The 19447-nt window shown below is 33.5% G+C and overlaps 1 protein-coding gene, 1 long non-coding RNA gene and 1 other non-coding gene across 4 annotated transcripts in view; 2 read left to right on the forward strand and 1 right to left on the reverse strand.

Moving 5' to 3' along the window:
* The window catches only part of LOC135269892 (uncharacterized), a 323864-nt gene that overhangs the window by 28016 nt on the left and 276401 nt on the right, over positions 1 to 19447 (forward strand). The window lies entirely within an intron of this gene.
* GNRHR (gonadotropin releasing hormone receptor) lies at positions 1431 to 18492 on the reverse strand. Of its 2 annotated transcripts, none has more exons than XM_064364312.1 (3): positions 17918 to 18492; positions 8874 to 9093; positions 1431 to 5008 (listed from the first exon to the last, which is right to left on the reverse strand). In XM_064364312.1, the coding sequence occupies exons 1-3, from the start codon at positions 18437 to 18439 to the stop codon at positions 4764 to 4766; spliced, it is 987 nt and encodes a 328-aa protein (XP_064220382.1). In that variant the 5' UTR covers positions 18440 to 18492; the 3' UTR covers positions 1431 to 4763. The 2 variants fall into 2 exon arrangements, with proteins under 2 accessions (XP_064220382.1, XP_064220383.1); XM_064364313.1 differs by having other exon boundaries at positions 1699 to 5008; positions 8874 to 8965.
* On the forward strand, positions 11565 to 11724 carry LOC135272117 (small nucleolar RNA SNORA62/SNORA6 family). The gene has a single exon (XR_010340217.1). It is a non-coding gene; the product is annotated as a small nucleolar RNA SNORA62/SNORA6 family (small nucleolar RNA).

Genomic DNA, 19447 nt, shown 5'->3' on the forward strand with positions numbered 1-19447 from the left:
ATGGTTCTGTTACCATATGTCTAGACACATTCATATAATGATATAACCTCTGGCCCTACACTTTCCTGTCCCTATGCCAGATAAGTCACTATGGTGGGTATTTTTTCTAGTATTTTGCCTGGAAGTTTCTTGCAATGGTTAGCAATGACTTAGCTCAACATGAAAGTGACCAAGAACCACATACTATCCCTCCAGAGTCAGTCTAAAGATATTCTTAATTCAACTTCTCCTTGGCTGGATACCAAAAATACACATGGTCATCCCAATACCACTTCATCTGAGGGGAAGGGTGACAGAGGAAAAGTGAGAGTGGAAGGAGATAGTCTTAACCAATTGCAATTAAAATATCCTTTTTTGGTGTGGATTTTATAAAAACGTGACCATGTGAAAACGTATTTTCCAGGGCCCCAGGAGTTGGCTGAAATAAGTGAGAAACTTGGAAATTAAGTTTCATGAGCTTTTAGAAAATCCATTTTAAGTTGCCATTTATTTATCAACTAACTTGACAATTATTCTCTGAATCTGAAGTGATGGCCAGAATTTTTTAAATGTATGAACATTTCTTATCCAATGAACTAGTTATAAAAACAAACAAATAAGTGAAGAAAAAAAACAGGAGCCAAGAGTTCCCAAGAAAGTAAGTAATTAGGCAGAAGCTACCCCTTATACATCAGATAAATATTCTAACCACTAGAGCTTAAAAGACTTGGATTTAATTTATTAAAAATAATGAAAATCTGTTCCTTTCCCTTAGAGTTACATTTATTATGCAGTCATTTATTATGTATTCAGAGCTGCATTTAGTATTTATGCATTGTATTTAAATTATGTGCTACTTAAATTTGTAGCATATATAGTCTAAATTTTATTTTGAAAAGTTAATTGGTGATTATGGCAGGTACTGCAGTTTTCTGACCCAAAAGGTCAGAAAAAGATCTTTTTTTCTCTCTTCCTCCTTCCTACTCCAAAAATAAAAAATAAAAAAAAGCCTTCAATTCTTTTTTAGTTATCAGATTGCTAAGTGTTCAGGGAAATTGAGCCCTGTCCCACAAGATGAATTATTCCCTTAAAGTGTTCAGGTAATCTTCTTTGCTAGTGATTAGTTTAGGGTCAGTCATGTGTCTCAGTTCTGGCTAATTTAAGGGGAAGTACTGAGAGTTATGGGAAAGAGAGACCCATAATGAGAAGTCACTCTTTCTACCTCTGACCCCTAGAATGGTGACAGCCAACTTCTAGTCAGAAAAGAAAAGCCTAGTAGAATCAAAGAAGCTGAGTCAAAGCTCTGAATTAACTGATTCTGCATGCCCACCTCTGGACATCCTATAACGTGAGATGGAAAAATGCCACTTCTAGTTTGACATTTTTATTCCTTACAGCAGAATGTCTTCTGATAGAAACAGTGATTTATAAAATAAAAGTCAGACAAACATACACACATATAACATTTATTGTGTTTTTTCTTAATACACATGCAATATGAATTCATTTTGGGAATTTGGAATTACAGCAATTCACAGGGAAGAAAATTTTTAAGAAATCACGCAGATAACTATATTAACACATTTTGTATATGTTTATCTATTGCTGCTATGCATACATTTTATATGTTAAATAACTTTTAAAATTAGACTAATTATTTTAAACTTGATTCTTAATACTCTTAAAACATGATAAGCAAGATCAGATTGAATTTGATGGTTTTTTCTTTTTAAATATTTTTTATTCATATGAGAACAATGTGTAGTAATTAAAGAAGCCCAAAGAATTGGTTCAATGTAGGAAAGTACACCACAGGTAAAACAGATGGAATTCTAGAAGTATTTTAACTATCTAAAAATATTATCTTTTTATGACTACCACCTAAGTTCTAAGACAAGGTCTCTTTCAGGAAATTTCTAAATCATTTATGCTATGTTCCCTGGTGGAGAATGTTTGTGGTACCTCTCTGAAAGTATTTTTTTAGCTACTATATTTCTGTTGAATAGGCTTAACTTGAACTAATGTAGACTTTGTTCAATTTATTGTCATTAATGTCACTTCTTTACTAAACTGAATTGCTAAAAGTAATTCAATTTTTAACTAGTTTTATAGGCTAAGTAAAGGAAGAGAAACCAAGATAGAATCTCAACTATCTGATATATTAGATTCACTCTGTAGAACATTTCCTTTTTTACAAGGAGTCCTCACCATTTATTATAATAGGACATAAATGATCATAATATCAATTATGAAATATTATCTGTTGAGTGGAATATCTTTAATTTCAAAGCCATATTTATCTTTGGAGCTATAAATTTTAGTTTATACATTACATAATAATTTATACATTGTACATTATAACTTATGGACCATAATATGAATCTTGAATTATTTCTGTTTTTTATCACATATTGAACCTTAAGAGAGTTCGTTAGTTTGAAAACAATAATTAAGCATATTGAAGCAATCTTGTTTCAATATTAACATTTTTATGTTTGCATATCAACAGATTAATACATTCTGTTATATTTTTATTGTAATAGACTCCCTTATAAATACTCAAAGTCAAATAGGAATTCTTAACCTTTTTTTGTGCTATGAGCTGCTGTGACAGTCTGGTCTGTCTCTCTCAGGATTGTGTTTTTAAATGCATAAAATAATATATAAGACTAAAATTTAAAAATATATTGATATATAGTTTTTTTTTTTTTTGCATGGACTGTAGGTTAAGAACCCCTGAGTCAAGATTTTGAATAGCCCTTTATTTAATGTGTCAAAAAAAAATGCTCAAGGAAATACCTCAGAGAGATCCATAATGAGCTCACAAGAAGAACCAAGCTGAGATACATTCATTAAACACATGTAATAAGGCCCTTAGATTGTATCTGTACAAGTGTGTTATTTTTGCCTTTAAATCCAGAAGAATTATCAGTTTAGAAATTAGTATATCATAGAGACTTAGAGAACATTGATTTTGTTTTAACTTATTTACATCCCTCTGTTATCTATAAGAACTATAAAATCTTGGAATGAGTACAAGCCAATTTTGAGCAGTTTAGCACATTACAGATTTTTAGCCTTGCCCAATTCAACTGTAGAACTGGGCCATGAATTTACCAATTAAAGGTATGAGTTTAGTAAAAAAGAAGCTATGAATGAAAGGGTGAGTACACAGAGGCAGTTCAAGTGAGACAGAATTGGAAAATAAGGTAGGATATGAAAAAACCAGTAACACAACACTATAAACCTGAAGTATAAGAGGAGAAAATCAAAAAAAGAAAGCACTTACCGTTAGTTGGCAATTTACTTTCCATAATACCACACCTGGAGTATTTAGAGATTACATTTCATCTTTTGTGTGGCACTACATAGCTCATGTTAATATAATGATATCTTACCTATTTAAAAAATGTTAAATGTTTAAATTTCTGTTAAGACCCTCATCATGTTTTTCACATTAAATGGATATTATACTCCCATTATTTTCATCCCTTCCCATTTTTCATGGAAGAGGTAGACACAAGCCTGAATTAAATGTGCAGACATATTTTGGAAACCACACAATTTAAAGTGAATATCAGTAGGTGTTAGTTGTGCCATGGGCTGCTGTGGTGGTCTAGTCTATCATCTCAAGATTGTGTTTTTTAAATGCATAAAATAATACAAATAGAACAAAAATAAAAAAGCTACATGGAAATATAATGTTGTACTTAGACTGTAGATTAAGAAACCCTACATCAAGATCCTTCCCTCCTTCCCCAACACACTCTGTCTTCTTTGACCTGTACAGACTGAAACTGTAGTTTTCTCTCCAGAGTTCCTTTTTTGTATGTATCAAGCATATTTTTGCTTGTGCATTTGCTAATCTTGTTTTAATTTTTCTGTTATTTATGAATTACGGATTTAGTAAGATCAGGAGACAGACAACAAATTCTTTACATTATTAAAATAGAGGACATATTATGCATAGAGCATACTCAGTATGGGTATTTTCTTAATGGCATTTGAAAACATTGTTATTTTATGGCAGTTAGTTACCACAAACTCCATAGACTCTACAGCCTAGAGGAATGTTCCAAATCCCTTTTCAAATCTTAACCCCTCTAAAATATCTGTTTATATAGAGGCACCTCACAACCTGTACCGCCTAAATGGGATGAAGGAGAACTACTCATAGTCTTGTCAGGTTGCTGGAGTGGTTGGTGGGGTTGGTTACTGACTCCTCCAAATGTCAGAATGCTTTTGAAGCCAAAGAGGAAAACAGATCCATTTTTGTTTTTTTAACAACGGAAGGGAAAATTGATCTCATGGGCAAGGGACTCTGTGCTCTATGTATTATACAGCATAAGACTCTAATTGCTAATATGCCTCTTTTGGAGAAAAACTCACCAAAGCCTGCTGACTTTAGAACTGTGTTGTGGTTTCTCACCTTTGTTTTTCTGGCATCCTTGTGCCTTAGGCTGCATGTGTTTTAAATATTTGTACACTGTTATGCAAAGAGAAAGTGGTAAGAAACCTACATAATGTATTATATGAGGTCAGAAAAGGCAGAGATTAATTTAGAAGCTTATGATGAAGAGAAAATATTTTAGTATTTTTCCTGAAGTTTTTTCCTTAATAATTGAGGCTCTGAAAATGGAGTTTCTAAAAGAATAAGAATAACTTAAGTGTAAATCCTGCTTTGTTTGTATGTAAACATGTTGGAACATTTGTGTTAATCATTCCCAGATGAAGATATTCATTACTTTGCCCTTCTTCGTATGATTTCTTGTGTAGTCTATCAATCACAGAGAAAAATATCCATAGATAAGTGGATCAAAGCAAGGGTTTAAGAAAGCAAAGAGAAAGAAGAAATGATTTACTGGATCTGACACCCTGTTTAACATTTCAGGATCAAACCAATACCAAATTCCTAGGACATAGTAGGGAGTCCAGCAGACAGTAAATGAAGTGGCAAATGCGACCGTCATTTTTAGAGTCCTCAGCCGTGCTCTTGGTATATTGTTCTTGGACTGATTCAGTTGTAGTTCTATTGGATAGAGAAAAGAGAAGGTGTTTAAAGATCAGTTTTCTCACAAAACCAAAATGGACAAAAAGGAAAAGAGCATCACTAATTCAACTTAATCAGAAAATTTCCAACATTTTAAATAATAATAATTTGTTTGAAAAGCATGTTTTTATAAGAGTTTTCCACTATGTCAAATAATGAATAGAAAAGATTGAAGATGATAGTGCTCTTATTTCTGCCAAACTAATGTGGATTTGAAATATGGGAGACTCAAACTCTTAACATATACATTTAAGAGAGTAGATGGGGTTGAACTCAGTTGAATTCTTTTTTTTAAAAAAAATTATTATTTTATTTCAGTATGTTTTGGGGGGACTGGTGGGCTACATGAATAAGTTCTTCGTCAGTGAGTTCTGAGATTTCGGCGCACCCATCACCTGAGCAGTGTACACTGTACCCAATGTGTAGTCCTTTATCTCTTGCCACTCCTCACCCTTTCCCCTGAATTTCCAAAGTCCAATGTATCATTATTATGCCTCTACGTCCTCATAGCTTAGCTCCTACATATGATTGAGAACATATGATGTTTGGTTTTCCATTCCTGAGTTACTCCACTTAGAATAATAGTCTCCAATTCCATCTAGGTTGCTGCGGATGCCCTTATTTCATTCCTTTTTATGGTTGAGTAATATTCTATTCTATATATATATATACATACACACACCCCACATTTTTTTATTCACTCGTTGATTGATGGGCATTTGGGTTGGTTTCATATTTTTGCAATTGCAAATTGTGCTGCCATAAACATTCATGTGCAAGTATCTTTTTCATATAATGACTTCTTTTCCTCTGGGTAGATACTTAGTAGTGGGATTGCTGGATCAAAGGGTAGATCTACTTTTAGTTCTTGCTAATCTCCACACTGTTTTCCATGGTGGTTGTACTAGTTAACACGTCCACCAACAGTATAAAAGTGTTCCCTTTTCACCATATGCCTGCCAACGTCTATTATTTTTTAATTTTTTGATTATGGCCATTCTTGCAGGAGTGAGGTGGTATCACATTGTAGTTTTGATCTGCATTTCTCTGATAATTAGTAACATTGAGCATTTTCCCCTACGCTTCTTGGCCATTTGTATATCTTCTTTTGAGAATTATCTATTCATGTCCTTTGCCTACTTTTTGATGAGATTGTTTTCTTTTTGCTGGTTTGTTTGAGTTCTTTGTAGATTCTGGATATTAATCCTTTGTCAGATGTACAGATTGTGAAGATTTTCTCCCACTCTGTGGGTCGTCTGTTAACTCTACTGATTATTTCTTTTGCTGTGCAGAAGCTTTTCTGTTTAATTAAGTCCCATATATTTATCTTTGTTTTTGTTGCATTTGCTTTTGGGTTCTTGGTTATGAAGTCTTTGCCTAAGCCAATGTCTCAAAGGGTTTTTCCAATGTTATCTTCAAGAAACTTTATGGTTCAGGGCTTAGATTTCAGTCTTTGATCCATCTTGAGTTGATTTTTTGTATAGGGTAAGAGATGACAATCCAGTTTCATTTTTCTGCATGTGGCTAGCCAGTTATCCCAGCACCATTTGTTGACTAGGGTGTCCTTTCCCCACTTTATGTTTTTATTTGCTTTGTGAATTCTGACTTCAAAACAAAATTATGTTCCCTGAGTATCTATGCCACTAAGGATAGCAAGTATGTATGAATGAAAGTGTGCTAACCCGAATTATCTATCTCAACTGTTTGCTGCTTTCTATGATATCTGAAATAATTTCACTTTTTATATATATATACAGCCTTTAAAGTTCATAGGTTACACTTGTGAAGAAATTTGCTGGAAATTAATGGAATTGCTGACTTTTAACAGTCAGACTGCTTACCTGAAATTTTGGACTTAGTTCTTAAAGGTACAAAGCTTCAATTTTGAAGTGCTCAAAATCTGTTCTTATATTTCATAAGAACTTCTCTGTTAAGTAAGAAATACTCTTGACACACTATTTTCTTTTTTTGAGGGAAACAGATAATGCTATTCAGAAATAGTCATTTTAAAACTTCTCATTAATTGGTCACCAAAGAGTGGACATATAGAGGAAAACATTTCCATGCATGGTGTCTTATATTATGAAATTATTTTTTGTCTAGAAGTGTTAAAATAAGTAATTTATTAAATACAGACTGATTATGGATTTTTGGCAGACAAAATTAATTACCATTTACTGCGTGCCTTGCTAGAGGCTTTGCTCCTTTCACACACTATTCATTTAATCCTCAATTAAATGACACATCAATTTAAAATTCAAAAAAGCATCTTGGCTTAGTACAGTGACTGAAAATGAAAAAATATCAAGACAACCACAACATGTCATGCTTTTTCCTCTTTTGAAACATTGTCATAGTTGATAATTTGTTTACTGTTTATGATTTTTCTGCTATACTGTGGTCTCCATGAAAGCAGGATACTTACTAGATTTTTCTTATTCACCATAGTATCCCCACCTAGTGCCGTTTCCAGCAATAGTGAGTAGTCAGTGTGTATTAATCAAATAAATAAAAGAATAAATAAATAAATGTGTTCATAATATTTATTGCTTCCTGCCTCTGCTTTTTTGTATTTTTGCTTCTGTACTGCTCATATTTCTTCAGATGAACCCCTATTTAAGATTCACCCTCCTATTTTCTCTGTTCCCTTCTTAGATATCGCTTATAAAATAGATTCTCTTAAGATAAGATTTTGAAGGCAAATTGGTTTTGCAGTATACTTTTTTGGGAAATATTAAATACCATTTTGTGTTGCCAGGTGGAAATTGCTCGATTACTTATTACAGAGCATCACTATGATTCTTTTCTTTGTTTTTGTTTTTTGTTTTTTGTTTTTTGTTTTTTTTGAGACAGAGTCTCACTTTGTTGCCCAGGCTGGAGTGCAGTGGCACCATCTCGGCTCACTGCAACTTCTACCTCCCAGGTTCAAGCGATTTTCTGCCTCAGCTTCCCGAGTAGCTGAGATTACAGGCACATGCCAGAGTGCCCAACTAAGTTTTGTATTTTTACTAGAGATGGATTTTCACCATCTTGGCCAGGCTGGTCTTGAACTCCTGACCTTGTGATCCACCTGCCTCGGCCTCCCAAAGTGCTGGGATCACAGGCATGAACCACAGCGCCTGGCACCGTGATTATTTTCTTTTGAAAATATCTACTGAGATTGTTGATGCCATAACAATTAAGATGATTTCCCTGTTAAGTTATACCAGATATAACTTATGCACTATGTCATTGATAACATGTATTTTGGGTGTCATGCCAACATAACAATGTTTATTTCATAAATTTACAAATTTTAACTTTTGGGAATTTATCATTTTACTAAAGCAAGAAAGGTACAAACACATCTGTGAAGTTTTCAATGAAATAATCAATTACATTGTCAATAATATTTCACATATTACCACACACAAATGTGTGTAGTTTATGTTGTGTAAATATAGGGGATTTGAATATAAAATGAAACAGCTAACTTGAGCTAGTTTATTGTATAGCATTTAGCAGGTTGTACTTTGCTGTAGTCTAGATATCACAATTTGTAGTTGCAGAACAGCAGAAACCATTTGCCAATGTCTATCCTGGGTTTTAATGAAATAATCATTATTTCTTCTTTAATTTCATGGTGCAAATGTAGAACATCAGAAGATATTAAGTTACCTCATCTGTAAAATGAGACTGATAAAAACATAATAAAAATATTACCTCATAGGGTGATTGTGAATATTAAATGAGCTAATATATCTAAACTGCCTTGAAGAATATGTGCACAGTTTGTGCCATTCTGTTTTGAGTATTGCTGTTTAAAAACTGCCCACAAATTACACTAAATCTAAGGAATACATACTGTGGGGGTCCTGATGAAGAACCTGTGTTAGGGTGAAGATGATTTTTGCATTGCAGATCAGCATGATGAGAAGAGGGATGATGAAGAGGCAGCTGAAGGTGAAAAAGTTATAAAATGCTTGATGCCACCATTGTGGAAAACTGCAGTGTGTTACACATTGAGAGAAAACTTTTGTTTGTCCAGAACTGTCTGCTAGATGAATCATTCTGAAGATATATAACTGTATGAGAAAATAAAAACGTTACATTACTTTTTTCCAAATGGTATTTGAAAGTTTTCTCTTTGGTACTCTGCTAGCCTTCTATCATGTTGTTACCTAAAGCAATTTCTAAGCTCCTTAGTATTATACTTCTGACATTTCTATGGAAAGTCATGTAAACATTTACAAAATATGTTTGGGTAAGTGTCAATAGATCGTAAGATTTCGGATTTTTTTGAAATTATTTCAACCTTGAAAAGTAATTTTCTCTCAAGTATTAAAACCTTGTTTGTATTTTCAGTTTCCAGTGCAATTAAAACTTTTTGCAAGTGCTTTTGCTCACGGTTGTATCTGTAGTAACTAAAACTGTTCCTGGCACTTGAATGTATTCCTCAAAATACATATTTAAATTTTGTTTTAGAGACAGAAACCCTATTAAAATGAAATTTTAAAAAATGGTCAAAAGACATGAAGAGATAATTGCTCAAAGAATGGTAAAACATGTCAATTAAAAGCCAAACAAACAAACAAACAAAAAACCCCAGGAACCAGCTGAAAAGAGCTTCCACCAGCCAAATCTGGGGCAGTTTAAACATTAAATACAAAAAAGAAACTGATCTAAAAGAATGATAAACTATTGAATAAAGTAAAACTCCATGAGCCTATGCTTATGAAAGTTATAAAATAACAAAAACAATAAATAAATGGGGGGGGTGAGAAAAATCTCTTCCATAATGTAGAATGCCAACTAATAAATGAAAAGGAATAATGGAATTAGTGATTAACATTTGGTAATCACTTTAATAATAAATGATTACAGCAAGAATCATCAATAGCCGGTAAAAATAATGGGTGGAAGTTTGAGGAGAAAAGGATATTTATAAAATCTCTATCAGCCTGCCGGACACTTATTCATAATAAGGAATATAATTCCTTACAATATAATTCCTCATATTCTCCTCTTTACAGAAGAGAAATATCTAGATAAATATGTTAACATTGCCAATAATAGGATCTATTTACAATGTCTATTTCCTTATATAATGCATTGAGAACTTAGCATCACTAATTTTGTATTTTTTATTAAAGTGTATAACCTGAATCTAACCTTGAGGGAACATTAGACAGAAATGTCCCCCAACTGAGGGACATTTTACAAAATGACTGGTTTGCACTCTCCAAAAATGTCAATATCATGAAACACAAAGAAAGACTGAAGAATGGTTCCAGCTAAAATAATCCTAAAGAGGTATGCAACTGAATCCGACACATATAAAAGGGCAAAAATGAAACTGGGACAATTCATGAGCTCTGAATAGAACATACAAATTAAATAGTGGTATTGTATCAATGTTAGATTTCTTATTTTGACACTCATTACTGTGGCTGTGTGACAGGCCTTCAACACACATTGAAGTATTGAGGGATAAAGAAAAATCACGTCTACAACTTACTTTTAAGCAATTGGGAAAATGTACATAAGATAAAATAAATAAGCAAATGTAAAATGTTAATATTTGAGAAAATCTGGGTGAAAGTATTTAAGAAATCTGTATGATTCTTTTAACTTTTCTCTGAGTGTCAAATAATTTTTAAAAAGCCTTTATTCTACAACTTTTAAAAACACAAACTGAATCAACAATTAAGAAAATATTGCAGTTTTAAAAAAAAATTCTAGTGGACATTTATTAATTCTTTCTGTATTCAGCAAACACTTCTTACCTAGTCATTTATAAGATTTTTCCCTGAGAAGTTTCATTTTATTGTGAAACATAAAATAAGAGAGTGTATGCATTTTTAAATTATAGCAAGTAAATTCGAACAAAAATGTTACAATATTTTTTATTTTTAAGAAAATGTCGAATTTTATTATTTTTTAAGTTTTTGATTGAATTAGGAAATTTTAATTTTAATTACAATATTAAGAAACAAGATTTTTTTCTACGCTACTAACAAAAAATACTATAAAATATTTTCAAGAAAACACTATATATATATATATATTTTAAAAGACATACTCCACTCCCACTTCCATCACCTCAAAAGAGAAAGAACCCTGGCCCTGTTAAATAAGTTAAAAAGCCGATTTTCAGTTTCAGATCTTTTTTTATCAAGGGAAAAAAATAATTTTAAATTGATCCACTAGAGGGCGTCTAATAATTTTACTATCACTCTCTAGTCAAGAAACCCCAACAAGTGCATTCAGCTCATTTTATCTTATGATTCAGACTTTTTTTTCCCTATTGCAAAGTGACTCTTTCAGTTTTCTATAATTCTTTGTAACCTGACCTTATTTAAAGTTCAGCTTTGAATTAGATCCAACAGATGCTGTGAGTTAAAGTCTTTGGAAGGGTTACTTCACATGGAACCCCAGAATGTTGTACTTCTTTAAGGTCTTAGCTACTTCTCTCTGCACCGTCCCAGTTGGATTTGGAACCAGATGACCCGAGTTTTACTTTATTCTCTGCCCTGGGCCACATTTATGCCTTAATATTTCGTGTTTTAAAGACATAATGATGTCACCGACTGGCTGATGAACTCACAAGCATAGGTAGTATGTTTATGCTGCATGATGAGAGGCAAGATTTTCGCTAACACCACAAGGGTCTCTGGCCCAATGAGTGGAGTTTGATAGTAGTTCTTGCTACAGGTATAACGTTATTGCATGCCAGCTTTGAGAAGAGATGAAAAGATTTGAAAAACAGTGTTTTCTTCTGTGTTTGTCCATATTTCTTGCTCAGGCCTCTCAGGCATTACTTGGCCTTTCTGTTTGCTGAGTTCTATAAGATTCTAAAAAGATGGGTTGTGTGTGGTTCAAATTGGTTCATTTGTAAGTAGCAAAATATTTATAATTAAATATATATATATATATAAAGCCATAATGATGAAACTTTCAATTAGCAATGACTTTGAAACATAGTACTATGACTGAGTTAATAGTTATCATTATTTGACACATACTTATTTTTTAAGCAGCTCTTTGGTAAAACTAACTATACCAGATTCTGTCTGTCATAAAAAATAAAGCAGTTATATCCTTCACTCAGGGAATTTAATATTTGGTAGTGGAGATATAAAATGTATGTGACACAGGTAATACAATATAGATCGATAAATTTTAAGAAAGGTATAATAAAGTGTATACAAATTAAGATGCTTACTTGGCCATAAAATTAACTTGCTGTTGTCTTAGTTCAGTTTATTCTGTGCTCCAAGGCTGTGTTCATTTCAGTGATTAATATAGAGATCCACTTTACTTTTAGTTGTTCATTTGTCCTTGGATTATATTTCTTTAATTTCAGTATGTTTCTCCTCTCTTATCCCTGGCCCTGGTTCTTATCAGTGTTTGCTTTATTTTGCCATAAACAAGAACATTCTATTTTCATTTTTCACAGCCAATTGCAGTTGTTCATTTCTTCTTAGAATATTATCTTTAACACTCACCTTATGCACACTAATTACACCCTTAACTAGTGTTGTTCAAAGATAATTATCTTCAGATGTGTGCTTCAGTTTCCTCATCTACATAAATGGAGAAAATAGTAATATCTACCTCTAAAGCCTGTCATGACAATAAATGAGTTAATACATGAAAAGTACCTGAAATAGTGCCTGGCACACAGCACTGTATAAATCTGAACCATTATTACAATTAAAAATTGAGGCACACAATTTTTATGTGTATCCATATGCATTTATATATGTGTATCATATATATTTTTTTCTTGATGTCTTTTAACCATCAGTTTTCACTTCAAGCTTTTTCTGCCTTTTTCTTCCCCAGCCTCCTACATGTAAAAAGGAAATAGACAATATTGCAGTGTTCAGTGTGCACAGCTGGGTAGAGTGTAGCAGTTAAAAGATCTGGCTATGAATATGACCATATAAGGATAACTAGTTATGCTGATATACCAACATTTCCACTTATTAGACAGTAATCTTGGGCATGTTATATAATATTGTAGGTTTAGTTTCTTCATGTGTAAAATAAGGATAATGATTGTACATAATTTTTGTGATTGTTAGAAGCATTGTATGAAATATTGCATGTAAAACCTCATTCATTCATTCATTCATTCACTGCCTGGTCTGTAAACCTAGCAAGTAAAAGCTTTTAGCAAAATTCCTGGCACATATTTATGTCCTCAAGTATTATTTATCATCATCAACATTATTGCTGTTGTGATTTCTGCTAGTAGCACACTACTATGTTTGGCATATTGTACCTGTGTGATAATATTTATTGAATTTAAACTGTTTGCCAAGTTCAGTAGTGCCAAATTTATATCAGCAAATACTCTGTGTGTTAAGGCAAGCCTCCACACATCTTCAGAGGACACATCTTTACACCAAAAACTAAGGAGTGGCTCATATTTCTTGCCCGCAGGCCTGGGTTAACCATAGAATTTAAAAGCTGTCAACATGTAATGCTCTATATTAGCACATGTAAGCTAGTGATAAGCTTAACACAGATAAACTATGAACTCTTTCTGCAGAAAATCAGCTATTCTGGAATTCTTGTGGTATTAAATGACTCTTATTAGAAGCCATGTGATTTTTAATTAGATATGGACAATATAATTTAGGAAATGTCTTGTCTTCAATTTAAATTAGCCAAAGATATCCCAGAGCATGTTTATTCCTTTTTCTTTTCCTCCTTCCCTCTTTTGTTTTTCTTTCCTACCTTTCTTCCTCTTTCCTCCCCTTCCCTTCTCTCCCTCCCCTTCCCTTCTCTCCCTCCCCTTCCCTTCTCTCCCTCCCCTTCCCTTCTCTCCCTCACCTCCTCTCTCTCTCCCCTCCCCTCCTCTCTCCTCCCCTCCCCTCCCCTCCTCTCTCCCTCCTTTTCCTTCCCCTCACTTCTCTTCCCCTCCCCTTTGCTATTTCCCCACATTTATAAATGATAACTTCAGGACTTCAATTACTGTACTCTGGCATGTATAGTTTGCAGAGTGAGTATGATAGTTTTGTGACCAGGGAGTAGTTTGGCCAACTTTACTAATCAGTCTGAATTCATGCTGTAATTTTGAAAAATTTGAAATAATCCACTTTTATGTAAGCATTCATTTTTGCTCTTTCTTAAAGAACTATGCATTTCATACTATTTCTGTACTTTTTCTTTCCTGACTTCAAAAACTTTTTTATGAAGGAAAGAAAAAAGGATGGGCTTAGGAAGAAAGGAAAAGAAGAAAAATAAAATTAAATCAGTATTTAAAATTAAGGTGTAAAGTCTTAGATGATTTTATGCATTGTATAATTTATTCTTTACAGTTACTCTTTTAAATGTAAATAATTTGCTCACAGTCACATAGCTGGTAGGAGGTATTACTGAAATTTGTACCCACCTCAATTTGAATCTCATACTCATGCCATTTTTACTATCCCATTGGCTTTTGAGCTTTGTTGCAAGAAGATGTGAGGTCTTTAGTAACTGTGACTGGGAGCTGGTGAATAATGAAGTGGAGGGCTGGTCTACCCTTACCTCTATTTTAGCCAGAGCAGCTCCACTTATGTACAGGAATTTTTGTACTGTATTTTATTTAAAAATTTTTAATAGACATATAATAATTGTACATATTTATTGGGTACATTGTGATATAAAATTTTTGAAAAAGAATTCTGTTACTAGCATAAAGTTTGAAAGTTTCTATGCCACACTATGCTGAAACTTCTGAGAATGCATCCCCTAACTATCACAGAACATAGCTTCCTCAGGTTAATAATGAAGAAAGTTGAAAATCTAGGAGGCCAATTTGCAATTTGGTCATTCTAAGCTGAGGCAAAATGTCATAAATTCTCAGATCCCCAGGTCTGAGTGGTGACATGTTTGTTAATTTTTTTTTCCAACTGAGGTATGAAATGCTCAAGTAATAGAAAATTAGTATGTGCACCAAAAGATGAAAATTAAAGTTACCCTTTTAATGTAAATTAGGTACAATAGGATGTACCTTTGTCAATGGGCTTATCCACAGAGCATGGTGAAGTGTGAGACACACTCATCATGCATCACAGTCTAGAAATAAAAAGCCCTCTTTCTCTCTCATATTCCTCATCAAATATATGTAACATTAGTTATGGGATTGAAAACTCTTTTATTCAGAGAGATTGCAGAGAGCCATAATAAAGGAAAAGAATAAGATAACGTGAGTCCAACAGAGCAAGTGACATTGAGAATGTCAATGAATACTTTTAAATCAGTGCTTTCTGAACTGCAGGATATGCTCAGCAGTGAGTTGTAATCAACATTAAAAAATGAAATGTAACAGAATAGAGTATTTATTTCATCAAAATTTTTATGCGTGTGAGAGAAAGAGAGACAGAGTCACAAACAAGTTCTCAATGCAGTATGTAATTCTTACTTTGGATTATTGCAAAAGGATTTGAATACCATTGCCTTCAAAAATTTAGACCTTAGCTCTCTTATATGTGAAATAGGGATAATAACACAGCTCCTATTTACCTCAAAGAGTTAATGCAAATATCAAATAACATTATACTTATGTGAGGTTATTCAGGAAACTTTAGTAAAGTGCTTTAAAGTGTTGTTGAAAGAAAGGATGAGTCATGTGTTTTACAAAATGAAATAACATCATTTTCTGTGGCTCATATTCACGTACATCTCTCTAGTAATATATTTGAGGTCAGACTATTACATGAAATTCCTAAACAATTCAAAGTTAAGTTCCTATTTTATTTTTGCTGCATCAAGTTAGATAAATATTTGGCATTACCTTTCTATCATTGCTACTATATACTTAGATGAAAAGAACTGGATTAATAAAGCAATATTTTATTTGTAGCTTCTGGGAGACTTCTTTTAAGAATAATCAAATTGTTAGTTTGTCCTTCAGTTACTATCACAAATAGAATTATTTCTACTTCTTTTTGGGTTTTAATCTACATCAGCATCTCAAATACTTTCCACATAGTTGTACTTACACAAAGATCTTATATTGCCAACCGCCATGTCCTAAAGCAAATTATTTTACTTCTCATAGCCTGCCTTTCCTCTCCCTTCTAACAAACAAATAGGCAGAAAAACAAACACTCCCCTTCTCAACTAGATCATTTCAATGGATTTACTGTTTAAACTCCTTGGCCAAAAAAATTGGCACTTTATTTTCCCCTGCTCTATTATTAACTTTTTCAATCCAATTTGTTGTCAAGTTTTGGTTTTTGTTTGAAGTGTCTCTTTGACTATCAATTCTCTTTGATACCACCCTAGCCCCCAACTTGATCACTTCATTGCCAGATGATTTGAAAAAATTCTTTGTTTTACTCCACTCCATGTGGGCCTATATAAATTTTCCCCAACATTTTTTTTTTCTTTTTTGAGACAGGGTATCATTCTGTCACCAATATTGGAGTGCAGCATGACTCTCTGCAAGTCTGCCTCCCAGGCTAGCGATTCTTCCACCTCAGCCTCCTGAGTAGCTGAGACCACAGGTGCGTGCCATCATGACTGGTATTATTATTATTATTATTATTATTATTATTATTAGTTGATATGGGGCCTCCCTATATTGCCCAGTCTGGTCTCGAACTCCTGGGCTCAAGTGATCCTCCCACCTAAACCTCCTGAGTAGCTGGGAACATAGGCACAAAAGTGGAAAGAAAGAATGGAAAATTTTAAGAGCATAAGCCTTAGCTAAATCACCTCATTTCAGGTGATATATTTGCTAAACTTATTCTTGTATATTCCATCACTGTGAAAGAAATCACATATTTTTCTTCAGAAAATGAAAGATTTTAGTTTTTCCCATTCCTCTTTCACATATTCAAAAGAAATATTAAAGTGAAAAATTGGTGGGATTATACAATTATCCAGCTTTCTAGTGTCTTGTACTATATAGTGAATTCTGCATGGCAGTTTTTTTGTTTTATAACCATCTGGTCAGTTAAAAAAGTCTAGATAAATTTCCATTTTCAGAGGCAAGTTTTGGAAGATCCTAGTTAATTCTGACTTATTTCTTGACACATCCTTGTCTCCTGGGTTTATCATGTAGTACATTTACATGCAAGAGAAAACTTGTTCATCTGCTATTAAGAGTCTTTATTTTCAAGAATTTGTCATTTTCTTTAGGGATCTAATTGCTGAAATGGCAAGTTCAGCAGGTCAGTTAACCGGGCTGCCTCTGATGAAGGCAATCTGGAAAGATGACTGCCCTCCGTGGGGAAGCCCTGTGCCTACCCTGTCCGTCATATGGCTTTCTCAATAAACTGCCTCCAGCAAAACTCAAACTAACTTTGGGAAATATTTGGATTTCCAAATGTCCAAGATTTCTTGCTTTTCTTCTATATTCAGCCACATTTAGCTACAAACTGCAGAACAACATACTAATAAAGAATAATTCTCTCTAAGCTGCAGTGACAGAATTCTTAAAATTTCCACTCAAGAAACTCCAAATAGGAAACATTATAAGTATTTTCTACCTAGGCAAATTTCATAATTCCTAAAGATTATCTTAAGTAAACATTAAAGCCATGTCAACCAGAGCAAAAAGAAAAATAAATAAAAGAATAGAATGGAGATAAGGTCAATTTTGAGAGTAGCAATTTTTGGGGGAAGCATTTGCTACATACTAGAGATTATGTGAGCCACTTTATTAATTTATTCATCACAAAAGCAGTATTAGGTAAGCATTAGCCTAAAGGACTGAAACCAGAGAGGTTAAGAAATTCACTCAAAGTAACAGAACAGAGAGCCAGAATTAAACTTCACTCTCTGACTTCCAGTGCCCAAGCTCTTAAAGGTAATACATTACTTCCTTTGATAAAACCTTAAATCAAATTTAGATAGGAAATCTATGATTGCCATATCCTAATAAGTTTATGTATAATGGCTTACCTGTGGTCCCGCAAAGACACTACTGAGGATCCAGGCCAGGCCAACCATGGACTGTCCAAGCTTTCTGTTGCTTTTCAAAGCTAGGGGCCTCGTGATAGCCAGGAAGCGGTCCAGGCTGATCACCACCATCATGAAGGCTGGGGCATACATGGAGAAAAGCTTTAGATAACTGAGGACTTTGCAGAAGAACTCTCCAGCATACCATTGGACTGTAATGTTCCACATTCCATCCAGTGGCATGACAATCAGAGTCTCCAACAGATTGGCTAAGGTCAGATGTTTTAAGAGCAGCTTCATTCTTGAGAGTTTTTTCCCTTTCTCTTTCTTCTGTGTCCACTTCTGAAGTTTCAACAGGAAAGAAGCATTAAAGGTTGTAGAGAGTAGAAAAAGGAAGAAAGTAACTGTCACTCGGATCTTTCCAGACAAGGTGAGAGTGGGGAGGTTGCCCTGCATCAGTGGGATGCTGTCATTGATGGCCAAACAGTGATTTTGATTCTGTTCGGGAGAGGCACTGTTTGCCATATTTCCCCAGGATGGAGCTTCAAGACTTGTGTCTCTGGTGCATCTGATATTTTATTGTAGCCGAATATAAAGTCCTGTTTTATTTCTGCCTTCTTTAGATAGAAACGTCATAGGTTTAGACGTATGTCAAATTTTGTCCCTGAGATACTTAATGTGAAAGATCAAGGTGAACTTGTTTTGTGTGTTGGTAATCCAACGGAGTGCTAAAACAGAGCAGGGCAAACACATTCTGAGGGCCACATGTAACTGTACCACCTCAGCAGATGGCCTGGCTTTCACAATACTCTTCCTAAGTGACGAAGGACACACACAGCCTAATTTGGAATTTAAAAGTCAGGCATGATATTACGATTTAAATAACTTTTAAGAGTTTTTCTAAAAACTATTTAGTGTTAATGTTCTGTCCAACATACAGATGTAGAATGATAATGAAGAAAAATACAAACTTGATCCAATTAAAATCCATTGTCCTAAGGAATCAACACATTTCTTAAAAACATTTCTTTGTTTTCCTCTTCAAACACACTGTTGAGAACTCAAACACTGTACAAATATATTCACTTAAAATTATTCTACCACAAATTAAAACTTTAAATTAGAATCAATCCACTTGACTGCATTCAAATTTATTAATCAGTCTTAAAACTTTAAATTAGAATCAATCCACTTGGCTGCATTCAAATTTATTAATCAGTCTTACTGGTCAGATCCATGCTTAAGTTAGAGTAAAAATGATTAATAATTTTTTAAATTATTGCCTTGATTTTTATAATTATCTAAATATTTTACTTGCTATTGTTACACATTAATGCATAGGGGAACTAGGTATTGAAGAGAATACTGTGTAACTGCTGTAACTGCATTTATATGTGTTTATGTTTAATATAATATGAATATGTGCCTTTATAGGTTATCAATCATTTCAAATTGGGACCACTTAGGCACTTTTTCTGTGTTCCTTCTTTAACTTTCATGGTGAGTGCTGGATAGTTATTTATCAATAATGGT

Source organism: Aotus nancymaae, unplaced genomic scaffold (genome assembly GCF_030222135.1).
Source record: "Aotus nancymaae isolate 86718 unplaced genomic scaffold, 86718_ANA_hifiasm-v0.15.2.pri h1tg000006l, whole genome shotgun sequence".
NCBI lineage: Eukaryota > Metazoa > Chordata > Mammalia > Primates > Aotidae > Aotus > Aotus nancymaae.